This window comes from Carassius auratus, chromosome 12, assembly GCF_003368295.1.
Source record: "Carassius auratus strain Wakin chromosome 12, ASM336829v1, whole genome shotgun sequence".
In the NCBI taxonomy this organism is placed as follows: domain Eukaryota; kingdom Metazoa; phylum Chordata; class Actinopteri; order Cypriniformes; family Cyprinidae; genus Carassius; species Carassius auratus.
This window is the reverse complement of record NC_039254.1, coordinates 17,851,071-17,865,540: the sequence shown is the minus strand read 5'-3', so window position 1 is coordinate 17,865,540 and position 14,470 is coordinate 17,851,071. Positions and strand designations below refer to the sequence as shown.

The window sequence follows — 14,470 nt, the reverse complement described above, 5'->3', positions numbered from 1 at the left end:
TAAGATCAGCTGCACACATTATGATGAATGAGAGCCAGTGTTTAGTGAGTCTTACTTGTCAAGAGTGGCTTGGTCTTGTTTGGACCATGAGAACGTCCCGTTTACGACACTCACAGCGTACTCTGAAGAGAGAGAAAGCATGAGTCAGCTAAACTGATTCCTGACTCATTTTGGAGGAAATGGAGCTTGCAGACAGCAGAGATTTCACAATGACTCGGCATGAAGAAACTGGAGTCGAGTCTGATTGTTTCAGCATGATGTTACCTGACGCGTTATTTCTTCTGTCCACGCTCTCGGGATCGAGCTCATCATGACTCAGGAAATCCTGGATGCGTTTCAGAGACACGCTGGCCTGACGAGCGATCACACACAGAAACAATCAGAACTGCTTATTCTGTACGAGCACAAGACATGATGAAGCTGATCTCGATCCAGGAATATTACGCAATTATCTGATACACAGACTAACCCTGTAATGAAGGTCACTTCTGAATATGAACTGAGACCAATCAGTTATTTAAACTGAGGAAATAACAATTCTACTGTAGTTCTACATGACAGATGCAGACAGAAAATAAATAATTTTTCCTCACTTTTTTATATGTACGGTATGTGTGTATATATATATATTTTTTTTTTTTTTTCTTCTCAAAATGACAATTTAATTGTTTTCAACTTTTCTGATCAATTTATAAAAAATTTATTAATTAAATTCTTTTTATTAAAATGATCATTTAATTCAAAATAATTGATTTTTTTTTTGCTTGTCTGCCAGAATATATATATATACATATATATATATATATATATGTATATATATATATATATATATATATATATATATATAGTTTTAAATAAAAAAGGTGGATCAGGTGCATCACAAAAAATGTGTATATCTTAAATAAAAGTGACATGTAAAGCAAAAAAAAAAAAAAGATTAAGTGATTTTTAACTGATATATATATATATATATATATATATATATATATATATATATATATATATATACATTATTTAAAATCTTATTTAAAATCTTTTGCTCTATTAATTTAATTTAATTTAATTTAATTTAATTTAATTTAATTTAATTTAATTTAATTTAATTTAATTTCTCTGTGACAGATGCTGGCCTACAATATTTGTGCCTTACTTTGATAGTCACACAGGCTGTATGTATATGTTATTAATTGAACACTGTGATCGACAGCGTCTGAGATGTCTCTCTAAAGCTGGATTCAGTCTGTAATATCAGTGTAATAAAAGGCATGGCTGGCTCACTTGAACGATGCTGCTGATGACCTGCGGAAGCATGTTCAACGGGAACCTCAAGATGTTGAACAGAGACAAAGACACAAAAGCCTTCTCTGCATCCAAGACGTTTTTCTCATCCACATTCACGTACACAGCAAACGTGGTCAGAGCCACCTGAAGCACATCACAGCACAATCATGACTTCAGTCAGCGCTAACAAACTGAAACCAAGAGCACTCTGAGTTTATTAATCACATCTGAAACATGAGCCGGCAACTCGACGCCTAGATAGGGATCTGCTGCAAAGATAAGCACTTTGCATTCCTATCAGACACATGAAACCGCAGAGAAAGCGCTAAGTTACCATGAAGGGTGCGCTGGTCCAGGCCATGGTGGAGAGAGCGCTGAGATACGCCGTCTTCCGCAGCACAGCCAGCTCCTTCTGCCGGATCTGCAGGATCTTCTCCTTGAAGGACACTTCCCAGGCGTAGAGCTTCAGCACCTTTATACCGTTGAGGATCTCGTTCATCAGCTTGATGCGCTCGTCCTTGTGCTTCATCTGCTCCACCTGTGCACACCAATGCAACCAGTTTTGTTCACAGCTTGAATTAGAATTTTAATGTTGTCCATTTTAGTTCAAGCTTTAGTCTTTTCGTTGGGTATTTCTGACATTTGTATTAGTTTTGGGTTTTATATATTTATAGTTTACATATAAAATTGCATTCATTTTCATTTTAGTTTTAAGTACATCAGATGAAACTGAATAAAAATGAGAAATTTTGCCTTGCATGAAATTTGATATATATATATATGGTGGTCTCATACAAATTAAATTAAATAAAATGTGATATTTTAATTAAATTTTTCATTTCAGTTTCTGCCAAAATCAATATCCTGTGTGATTAGTTTTCTTATTTTAAATAATTAAATAAAAATGAGAAATGATGAATTTGCAATAACATGGATTAAATGTTTTTTTGTTTTTTTTTGTTTCATGTAACGCAAATGTATTAAATTTTTTTTATAGTTTTAGTCAACAATAATAATCATTACCATAACTGTGTTCAGCTTACTAAGGTAACCAAAATATTAGTGTTCAAACACTGAAATGTATTAATATAAATACACACTGTCAGCAATATGATGAGTTATTAAACTAGCATTGACTAAATGTAAAAATTGACCATTTGTGTCAAGTTATGATGTTATTTTATTTCTGTTTAAAAAACAAAAATTATATATATATACATTTTATTAACTATAATAAACCTGGTGTGGCGTGCAGACAGAAATGACTTCACATGGTGTTTTGTTTCCAGTTTAATTAGTGATCTGTCTCTTTAAGAGGAAACGAAGGCTCGCTAGAAACTTCTCCTAAATGTGAAAGTCTGATGAGCATAAGCTGCAAAAACCCCTGAGCAGACGCAAACATTGATAAACAACTGAAGAAGAGAAGAGAGCCGAACCTGGTATGTTCGGGTCTTCATGGCGATGAAAGCGTTGAGAGGGATCAGCAGAACCATCACAGCCACACCGGCCAGAACCGACGGACCCAGATTCTGAACAGCAGACACAAAACTCTCACACATCTGGGATTCAGACTGTTTCCCAACACAATAACTGGCATATTTGATTATATTTAGATAAGATTTATTTTTGAATTATTTTCACTTTCATTTTTGCGTAAGCTTTAGTAATTTGACTAAAGTAGTTTTTGTCATTTTCATTAATTAATTTTCATTACATAATTAAAATGTTTTAATTTTTTTTTAAATGGTTTTAGATTAGGCTTAGTTAATGATCATTAAATGTTTTATTATTTGATTTTCATCTTAGTTTTTTAAGATTTTTAAGTTTTTCTATTAATTTTCTATTAAAGTATTAATAAATTAATTTGTTTTAACAATGTTTTTTGTTTATAATTATAATTACAATTAATTTATTTATGAATTTTTCTTTAGTTTTAGTTATTTTAATACTTCAATTTAAACTAAAGGAAAATTAGAAATGTTGCCTTTGCATTGGCTACTAAATGAAAGAAGTGAAATAAAAATAAATTTCAATACTTTATTTCAATTAATGTTTATTTTATTACAAGTAAAATCAATGTTTTATAAATTTTTTATCATTTTATATTCACTTTCATTTTAGCTAATTTTTAAATGTTATTTTAATTTCTCTATTCTGTATTAATTTAAGAATGATTAATTTAATAATAATCATTATTATTTAAAGTCAATTGATTTATGAATTTTCTTTAGTTTTAGTTATCCTAGTACATCAAGTTAAACTAAATAAAAAATGAGCAGTTTCAGTATTTAATTAATTTAGCAAAAAAAAAAAAAGTATGGTTTTAGATTAGGTTTCATTAATGATAATAACCCTGATCAACAATATTATTAACATGATATTTACTGAAGATATACAGAATATTTTAAGTGTCTTGAATTTCAATGGCTCCCGGAAAACACGAACCATTTTTTTTTTTTACTTTTCTTTACAATATTGTTCCCTTACATACTGCCTTTTTTTAAAAATGCATGATTACATGGCTTAAAAGCATTAAAGATTTACATTAACTATCTCTTTTAAGAACCCAAACCTGCCGCACATTTTATAAGAGAAACATTCTGTGTGAATATGATTATCCTTTGAGCAACAGAAGGCAGAGGAAGCGTGTAGATGTGTTGAAATGTGTGGCGCTGTACCTGCCAGAGGAAGAAGAGCGCCAGGATGATCTGCAGCGGCGCTGACCACAGCATGTTCAGGAAAGTGACGAGATCCATGAAGCGCTGGGCGTCCACAGACATCAGGTTCACCACCTCGCCGACCGTGGACGAGCGCTTGGCCTCGTTCGTGATCACTAGAGCCTGCAGAGAAACCACAAACTCTCAGAAACGGCACAGAACGCATCGGTGATCCAGCTGCTGAAAAAGTCTTAAGTAATAATTAAAAAAACTCAGTGCTGTCAAACGATTAATCGCGATTAATCACGATTAATCGTGATTAATCGCGATTAATCACATCCAAAATAAACGTTTTCTTTTACATTCTATATGTGTGTATACTGTCTATATGTATTATGTCTATATAAATACAAACACATGCATGTATATGTTTAAGAAAAATATTTTATGTTACCATGTTCGATATATTTATATGTAATACAAAATATAAGAATATGAATATATAAGTGTATAACATAATTCTTTTCAAAATATATTCTTTATGTGAGTGTATTTATATATACATAATAAATATATACAGGACACCAACATATAGAAAGTAAACAAAAACTTTTATTTTGCATGCGATTAATCGCGATTAATCGTTTGAAAGTACTAGAAAATAACAAATATGTAATCCTTCCACATATCTGAATAAACTGAATCGAGAATGAAAAATCCCTCTTTTCATTCTCGTAAGACAAATCAACTACTGATTTAATTTGACTTTTATTTCAGATTGATTTCATCAAGCTTTATTTGTGATAATTCAACTAATAATTCAGTAAAAAGTAATAATAAATAATATCTCTGTAGCAGTCAAACAGGTTTCCACAAACCAGGATTGACTGTAAAAAAATATATTTTTTTAAATCAATCCAAAAAAAGGTTTCCACAAACCAGCACAGATTGTCACAATTCAAAAACAACTAATAATTCAATCTCTACTTTGATTTTAACTAGATTTTACATTAACATTTCAATATAAATGGGTTAAAAAGTTTTGTAGTAAATGATAATGCATAATATTTCTGTAGTTTCCACAAACCAGTAAAAATCTTTATTTTTCATTGTCACGATCCAATAACAACTAATCATTTAATTTCTACTTTTCAACTTAATTTTCTGCCAAAGTAATTTAAGGTGGATAAAAAAATAATAAATACAAATAAATAATGTCTGTTGTTGTCAAACAAGTTTCCACAAATCAGCATAAACTCAGCATAATGCATAAACAACTACTAATTGAATTAATTTCAACTAAATTTTGCCGTCAGCAAATACATTTAACGTTTATAGTAATAAATAAATAATAATAATAATATCTCTGTAGTTGTTAAACAGGTTTCCACGAACCAAAACAATAATGTAAAATGTAAAAAACTAAAAAAGTTATTTTTATTGTCATAATGCAAAAACGATTAGAATAATTTAATTTAACAAGATAAAAAATTCTGTAATAAATAATAATAAATACATGCAATGTGGGTTGTAACTTGACACAATTATTTATGATTTAAAAAAAATAAAAAAAATAAATAAATTGACAATTAACCCCGTTTTACATTTTTGTGGACTATTTTTTTTACAGTGTAACAGGTTCGTTTTTTTGCAGCTTATCTTACACAAAAGGTCTAAAGCAATAAAGAGCAATAAAAACCTAAAAAAGTTTCTACTAGATAAAATGTGTACTATGTTTTGGACTTGATGTAATATGGAACACCATTTCATACATGCATGCTACATGAACATGCTAGCCGTTCAGTACCACATAATAAACAAATATCAGAGTAGTTATTGCATTGAACTGTTGATGCATTTCAATGATTTTACTAATGCAATATCATATGACGACGCAGAATTTCAGGAACATTTCACACCCACGAGTTATTACGCAGATCTGGGTAAAAGTGCACGTGTGTGAAAGTGCACCGTCACCCTTACACCACACCACACCTACCACAACTCAAATCTTTATTCTATTCAGTTCTTTTACTCGTGTGGAGTAGAGTAGTAGAGCAGAGGTCAGACGCCAAAATCACACAAAGGCTGGAATTTATTTAAATCACCGTCTGTCATCGTGACTCTCGGCGCATTGTCATGCTGGAATTAACATTAAAACAGTTTTAGAAGTTAATAAGTTTCATTTTTTTCTGCACATCTAATTTTTTTTATTGCATTTTTGAAGTACTTGTTAAACTGTGAGTGCAAATAAAAAACGATGTGTATTTAAGTACTGTGAAGTAATTCAGCCTTTATCTCACAATTTGCAGCAGAAGGTTTAATGCTTATACTGTAACTGTAACTCTTGCTTCTCACAGTAATATAGTCAGGACAGGGATAACACATTCGAGTGCAAGTATCTGTTGATATAAGCTCGAGTATCAGTGTTTAGAGTTTTCTTTGAGGCTCAATGCACTTTCTCTGACATGTACTGTATGAACCCAACTACATTTATAAAAATAAATGGTCAAACCTGTAATACTAGAGCATGGAGAGTTCATTTGAGTTTGGAAAGGTACAGCTTCTGATAAAAATCAAAGAACTGTGAAAGCCCTACTGTATAACTAGCATGTTGTCATCATTTACTCATGTGGTTCCTTTTTGGAAGATCTTTTCCGCTGATGAATAAACAATAAAAATGGCTAACTGTGACTTTTTTATCTTAGGATTCTGACTTTATTTCTTGCAATTACAAGTTTATATTTGCCACATTTAGTTTTTGATTTTTTTTGTCATGCAATTCTGTGTTTATAAATATCTCCGGGTTTCAAGATAAAAGTTCGTAATTTTCAACAACTTTTTTTTAATCCCATGGCAAAAAAAACAAAAAAACACATTCCCCAGGTTACAGACCAGTATGCAGTATTTGTATGTACTATGATGTTTCGAATAATTATATAGTTCTTATTATTTACTCCTATAAACTGCTAAAAAATATGTGTCCCTGGAGCACAAAAGCAGACTTAAGTCTCTGGGGTGTATTTGTAGCAATAGCCAAATAAACATTGTATGGGTCAAAACTATAGATTTTTCTTTTATGCCAAAAATCATTAGGATATTAAGTAAAGATCATGTTCCATGAAGATATTTTGTAAATGTTCTACTGTAAATATATTAAAACTAAATTTTTTATTAGTAATGCACATTGCTAACAACTTTATTTGGACAAATTTAAAGATGATTTTCTCAATATTTTGATTTTTTTTTTTTTGCATCCTCAGATTCCAGATTTTCAAATAGTTGTATCTCAGACAAATATCGTCAGATCATAACAAACCATGTTTTAGTAACAAACAAAGCTTATTTATTCAGCATTCAGATGATGTATAAATCTCCATTTCGAAAAATTGTCCCTTGTGACTGGTTTTGTGATCCAGGGTCACATATATGATTCACCAAAAATGTCATCATTAACTCATTAAATATTGCATTACTTTTATGTGTTATGCATTTAATTCTTCTGTGTGACACAAAAGAAGGTGTTTCGAAGAATGAGTTTTCTTTATTCTCAGGGACACATCTGTACCTTCCTGTAAATGGCTCCGATGATTCCCGAGCGCAGCCTCATGCCTGTGACGAAGCAGTACTGAAAGTGCTGATGAAGGATGAGGGTCTGTAAGAGGGACGTGCCGAACATGAGGAACGCCAGCGAGTAACCCCACCACAGCGGGGCATTGGACTGTTTGGTGAACTCAATCAACATCCTGATAATACAAGGAGAATCATGTTAAAAACACACCTCTCTCCATTGTGGTTTCCATTTATCATCAACTGTAGACACTACCAGGAAAAAGTTTGGCTTTGGAAGTTTTCCTCATCTGTTCACAGAGTATACGTTTATTTGACAGAAAATATAGTAAATATAGTAAAAAATTCTAAATATTATTACAATTTTAAATATCTGTTTTCAAAGTGAATATCTGTTAAAATGTAACATATTCCTGTGATCAAAGCTGAATTTTGAATTTTTGAATTTTGAATTTATTTTCAAATAAATGCTGGTCTTTAGAACTTTCTGTTCATCAAAGAATCTTGAAAAATATCACAGTCCCCACAAAAAAATATCGGGTTCCAACTTTGATAATAATCAGAAATGTTTCTTTCGCAGCAAATCAGCAAATTATTCTGATTTCTGAAGATCATGTGACACTGAAGACTGGAGGAATGATGCTGAAAATACAGCTGAATAAATTACACTTTAAACAGAGTTTCACACAGAAATCCGCTATTTTAAATTGTAACAATATTTCACAGTTCTACTGTATTTTTGATCCAATAAATGCGTAATTATTTCAAACCTTTGACTAGAAGTGCCTGATTCAAAATAGTAAAAAGGACTCTAGAGAAACATATTTGCATTTGGTTTGCATTGCAAAACACAGACACAGAGTATGAACAGCACATATGTGAAGAAAAGAAAACAACATGCAAACGATTCTGCAGGCTTCTATGGAAAACAGTGATATAAAAGATAATTTTTACACCACATTCCAGCTAATCTGCGTAATTCATGTTTGCTCTTCCTGTTACAAGCAAACGAAATAAATCCATGCCCGTAATAAAACCCAGGTCTAGGTAAATGTTAAAGGCACAGCAGCTACTGTGAAAACAATATTACAGCTGTTCGGACTAAATCAATACCTTTAATTTATTAATCATGAATCATAATATCAGCAGCTACTGTACCATGCATGGGAACAGAAGCTCGTCACAACCCTGTGAACATGTACTACCTTCCCTATTACTAATAGTGATCCTCTCTGGCTGGGAATGATGCTTCACCTGAGCAGCTGAGGGTTCACGAAGGTAATAAGATCCTGCAGGAGTTTGAAAGCGGAGCCGATGAGGAAGTAGGGCCCGAAGGCCCTGAGAAGGGCCCGCAGGAACGAAGGCTGTCGTGCCTCCTTCCTCTTGGACAGCAGAACCTCCTCCTCCTCCGGACTGACGCTCACATGGTTGGGTTCAGCGTCCGGGCTTGTCTTCCTAAACGCGGCCTGCTCCTTCACACTCGGCTCACTGCACAGACAAACAAGAACGGATGATCTTCTGAGGTTTAAATGACTCTTTCAGCAGCTGTGTCAGGGTCACGGGTTCAATGTCCAGTGAATGCATGAAATGAACAAATAGAAGCATGAATTTAAATGCATTAGTTTTGGGAAATCAAAAGGCAAAGCTGAACCTGGACTCAAGTGTCATTCTACACTAAATGACACATCAAGTGTCATTCTACACTAGCGCTTTGCACACCTGCAAAGCGTTAGCACTCGTTAGCTTGTCATTAGCGTTTTCTTTTCTCCTCTCCTCTCCTCTCTCACGCTGCAGTTTTCCACAAGTTCATCAAACAACCGCAGTAAGAATATTTCATCAAGCACGGTGAGTAATGGCTTCTCCTACAATTGTTATTTGCACCTCTTGCCACATGTACAGTTTATCTATCTCTGTCGCTGATGAGGGATTCACATGTGATAAATGCAGGGAAACAGTTAGGCTGACAGAGAAGATTTCAGAATTAGAGACACGCATCCAAACTTTAATTGAGGACAGTAAGACTGTTAGGGCTCTAGATATGGCTTTGGATGCGTCTAGCTCAGGGATTCCTGTACATTGTCCGGTTCCAGCAGAGCTCCTGCAGCAGGGCAACTGGGTGACGGTGAGGCAGCGTAGTCGTGGGTCAAAACACCGCTCTTCTGTTCCGATCAAAACATTAAACAGGTTCTCCCCACTCAGTGATGCACCCACTGAGAAACCTGATGAAAGTGCTCTAGTTATTGGCGATTCTATTGTACGGAACGTGAATATAGAGACACCAGCCACCATAGTCAAATGTTTACCGGGAGCCAGAGCGCCTGACATCTTGGCAAATTTAAAAGTGCTGGCTAATGCTAAACGTAAATACAGTAAGATTGTTATTCATGCCGGTGCTAATGATGTTCGACTTCGCCAGTCGGAGATCACTAAAAATAACTTTAAAGAGGTGTGTGAACTTGCAAGCACGATGTCAGACACTGTAATATGCTCTGGTCCCCTCCCTGCTTACCGTGGTGATGAGATGCATAGCAGATTGTCATCACTCAATGGCTGGATGTCTAAGTGGTGCCCACAGAATAACATAGGTTATATAGACAATTGGACGAGCTTTTGGGGCAGACCTGACCTGTTTAAAAGAGATGGTCTTCATCCCTCCTGGGGTGGCGCCACTCTTCTGTCTAGAAATATGGCAAATAGTCTTAGTGTTTATACTTGACTAACTGGGGCCCAGGTCAGGAAGCAGACAGACTGGCTAAACCGACCGTCTGCTAGCTGCCTCCCGTCACAGAGGTCAGTTAATTCTCAGCACATAGAGACTCTTTCACCTAGATATCACACTATAGAGACTGTGTCTGTTCCACGAACTAGAAAATACAAAAAACGTCCAAACCAAGTTAAGGTTAACAATTTAATTGAGGTTCAACAAATAAAAAACAAATGCAATATGGATAAACAAATGATAAAGATTGGCTTATTGAATATCAGATCCATTTCTACGAAAACACTTTTTGTAAATAATATGATAACTGATCATAATATAGATGTGCTCTGCTTGACAGAAACCTGGCTAAAACCTGATGATTACATTATTTTAAATGAGTCCACCCCCCAAGATTATTGTTATAAACACGAGCCGCGTCTAAAAGGCAAAGGGGGAGGTGTTGCTTCAATTTATAATAACGTTTTCAGGATTTCTCAGAGGGCAGGCTTCAAGTATAACTCGTTTGAAGTAATGGTGCTTCATATAACATTATCCAGAGAAACCAATGTTAATGATAAATCCCCTGTTATGTTTGTACTGGCTACTGTATACAGGCCACCAGGGCACCATACAGACTTTATTAAAGAGTTTGGTGATTTTACATCCGAGTTAGTTCTGGCTGCAGATAAAGTCTTAATAGTTGGTGATTTTAATATCCATGTCGATAATGAAAAAGATGTATTGGGATCAGCATTTATAGATATTCTGAACTCTATTGGTGTTAGACAACATGTTTCAGGACCTACTCATTGTCGAAATCATACTCTAGATTTAATACTGTCACATGGAATTGATGTTGATAGTGTTGAAATTATTCAGCCAAGTGATGATATCTCAGATCATTATTTAGTTCTGTGTAAACTTCATATAGCCAAAATTGTAAATTCTACTTCTTGTTACAAGTATCGAAGAACCATCACTTCTACCACAAAAGACAGCTTTTTAAGTTATCTTCCTGATGTATCCGAATTCCTTAGCATATCCAAAACCTCAGAACAACTTGATGATGTAACAGAAACTATGGACTCTCTCTTTTCTAGCACTTTAAATACAGTTGCTCCTTTACGCTTAAGAAAGGTTAAGGAAAACAGTTTGACACCATGGTATAATGAGCATACTCGCACCCTAAAGAGAGCAGCCCGAAAAATGGAGCGCAGCTGGAGGAAAACAAAACTAGAGGTATTTCGTATTGCTTGGCGGGAAAGTAGCATATCCTACCGAAAAGCATTAAAAACTGCTAGATCTGATTATTTTTCTTCTCTTTTAGAAGAAAACAAACATAACCCCAGGTATTTATTCAATACAGTGGCTAAATTAACGAAAAATAAAGCCTCAACAAGTGTTGACATTTCCCAACACCACAGCAGTAATGACTTTATGAACTACTTTACTTCTAAAATCGATACTATTAGAGATAAAATTGCAACCATTCAGCCGTCAGCTACAGTTTCGCATCAGACAGTGCACTATAGACCCCCTGAGGAACAGTTCCACTCATTCTCTACTATAGGAGAGGAAGAATTGTATAAACTTGTTAAATCATCTAAACTTACAACATGTATGTTAGACCCTATACCATCTAAGCTCTTAAAAGAGGTGCTTCCAGAAGTCATAGGTCCTCTTCTGACTATTATTAATTCCTCATTGTTATTAGGACATGTCCCCAAAACCTTCAAACTGGCTGTTATTAAGCCTCTCATAAAAAAGCCACAACTTGACCCCAGAGAACTAGTTAATTATAGACCAATCTCGAATCTCCCTTTTCTGTCCAAGATACTAGAAAAGGTGGTATCCTCACAATTATATTCCTTCTTAGAGAAAAATGGTATATGTGAGGATTTCCAGTCAGGATTTAGACCGTATCATAGTACTGAAACTGCTCTCCTTAGAGTTACAAATGATCTGCTCTTATCATCTGATTGTGGGTGTATCTCTCTATTAGTTTTATTGGATCTTAGTGCTGCGTTTGACACAATTGACCACAACATTCTTTTGCATAGACTTGAACACTTTGTTGGCATCAGTGGAAGTGCATTAGCATGGTTTAAATCGTACTTATATGACCGCCATCAGTTCGTAGCAGTGAATGAAGATGTATCATATCGATCACAAGTGCAGTATGGAGTACCTCAAGGCTCAGTTCTAGGGCCGCTACTCTTCACGCTTTATATGTTACCCTTGGGAGATATCATCAGGAAACATGGTGTTAGCTTTCACTGTTATGCTGATGATACGCAGCTCTATATTTCCTCGCAGCCCGGTGAAACACACCAATTTGAAAAACTAATGGAATGCATAGTCGATATAAAAAATTGGATGACGAGTAATTTCTTACTGCTAAATTCAGAAAAAACAGAGGTGTTAATCATAGGGCCTAAAAACTCTACTTGTAATAACCTAGAACACTGTCTAAGACTTGATGGTTGCTCTGTCAATTCTTCGTCATCAGTTAGGAACCTAGGTGTGCTACTTGATCGCAATCTTTCCTTAGAAAGCCACGTTTCTAGCATTTGTAAAACTGCATTTTTCCATCTCAAAAATATATCTAAATTACGGCCTATGCTCTCAATGTCAAATGCAGAAATGTTAATCCATGCATTTATGACTTCAAGGTTAGACTACTGTAATGCTTTATTGGGTGGTTGTTCTGCACGCTTGGTAAACAAACTACAGCTAGTCCAAAATGCAGCAGCAAGAGTTCTTACTAGAACCAGGAAGTATGACCATATTAGCCCGGTCCTGTCCACACTGCACTGGCTCCCTATCAAACATCGTATAGATTTTAAAATATTGCTTATTACTTATAAAGCCCTGAATGGTTTAGCACCTCAGTATTTGAATGAGCTCCTTTTACATTATACTCCTCTACGTCCGCTACGTTCTCAAAACTCAGGCAATTTGATAATACCTAGAATATCAAAATCAACTGCGGGCGGCAGATCCTTTTCCTATTTGGCGCCTAAACTCTGGAATAACCTACCTAACATTGTTCGGGAGGCAGACACACTCTTCCAGTTTAAATCTAGATTAAAGACCCATCTCTTTAACCTGGCATACACATAACATACTAATATGCTTTTAATATCCAAATCCGTTAAAGGATTTTTAGGCTGCATTAATTAGGTAAACTGGAACCGGAACACTTCACATAACACCGTACTTTCTACATCATTAGAAGAATGGCATCTACGCTAATATTTGTCTGTTTCTCTCTTGTTCCGAGGTCACCGTGGCCACCAGATCCAGTCTGTGTCCAGATCAGAGGGTCACTGCAGTCACCCGGATCCAGTACGTATCCAGACCAGATGGTGGATCAGCACCTAGAAAGGACCTCTACTGCCCTGAAAGACAGCGGAGACCAGGACAACTAGAGCCCCAGATACAGATCCCCTGTAAAGACCTTGTCTCAGAGGAGCACCAGGACAAGACCACAGGAAACAGATGATTCTTCTGCACAATCTGACTTTGCTGCAGCCTGGAATTGAACTACTGGTTTCGTCTGGTCAGAGGAGAACTGGCCCCCCAACTGAGCCTGGTTTCTCCCAAGGTTTTTTTCTCCATTCTGTCACCGATGGAGTTTCGGTTCCTTGCCGCTGTCGCCTCTGGCTTGCTTAGTTGGGGTCACTTCATCTACAGCGATATCGTTGACTTGATTGCAAATTAAAACAGACACTATTTCAACTGAACAGAGATGACATCAATGAATTCAATGATGAACTGCCTTTAACTATCATTTTGCATTATTGAGACACTGTTTTCCAAATGAATGTTGTTCAGTGCTTTGGCGCAATGTATTTTGTTTAAAGCACTATATAAATAAAGGTGATTGACTAAAAAACCTGCAAAAATAAATATTTATCTGATGCTTGTGCAAAATGCCCTTCCCTTATATTAATATATCACACAAGCTGCAAATAATGAAAACAGAAGCTCATCATGCCCGTGTGAACGTTAAAAAATTAAAATACACAACAGAAATTCTGAGAGAGAGAGAAAAAAAGCATATTGCACTATTATTGAATTTTTTGTAAAATGTATTATTAATTAAGGCATCATTAATTGCAATATGGGTACAGAACGATGTCTCTATTTAATGCATTTTTCCTCAGTATTAGCCATTAATTATAGAAATTCAACATTACAGTATAACTGATTATTTATTTTTTATATTTTATATAGATTTATATTATTTTTAACCTTC

The 14,470-nt window shown here is 34.9% G+C and overlaps 1 protein-coding gene across 4 annotated transcripts in view; it reads right to left on the bottom strand.

The window, feature by feature from the left end:
• abcc3 (ATP-binding cassette, sub-family C (CFTR/MRP), member 3) overlaps nt 1-14,470 on the bottom strand; it is a 60,318-nt gene that overhangs the window by 21,308 nt on the left and 24,540 nt on the right. For all 4 annotated transcript variants that reach the window (XM_026277390.1, XM_026277392.1, XM_026277389.1 and 1 more), the window contains exons 8-15: nt 8,763-8,996; nt 7,507-7,684; nt 3,960-4,121; nt 2,718-2,810; nt 1,616-1,819; nt 1,279-1,425; nt 265-352; nt 56-122 (exon numbers count right to left, since the gene is read on the bottom strand). In XM_026277390.1, coding sequence (XP_026133175.1) covers nt 56-122; nt 265-352; nt 1,279-1,425; nt 1,616-1,819; nt 2,718-2,810; nt 3,960-4,121; nt 7,507-7,684; nt 8,763-8,996 — 1,173 coding nt within the window. The remainder of the gene's footprint in view (nt 1-55; nt 123-264; nt 353-1,278; nt 1,426-1,615; nt 1,820-2,717; nt 2,811-3,959; nt 4,122-7,506; nt 7,685-8,762; nt 8,997-14,470) is intronic.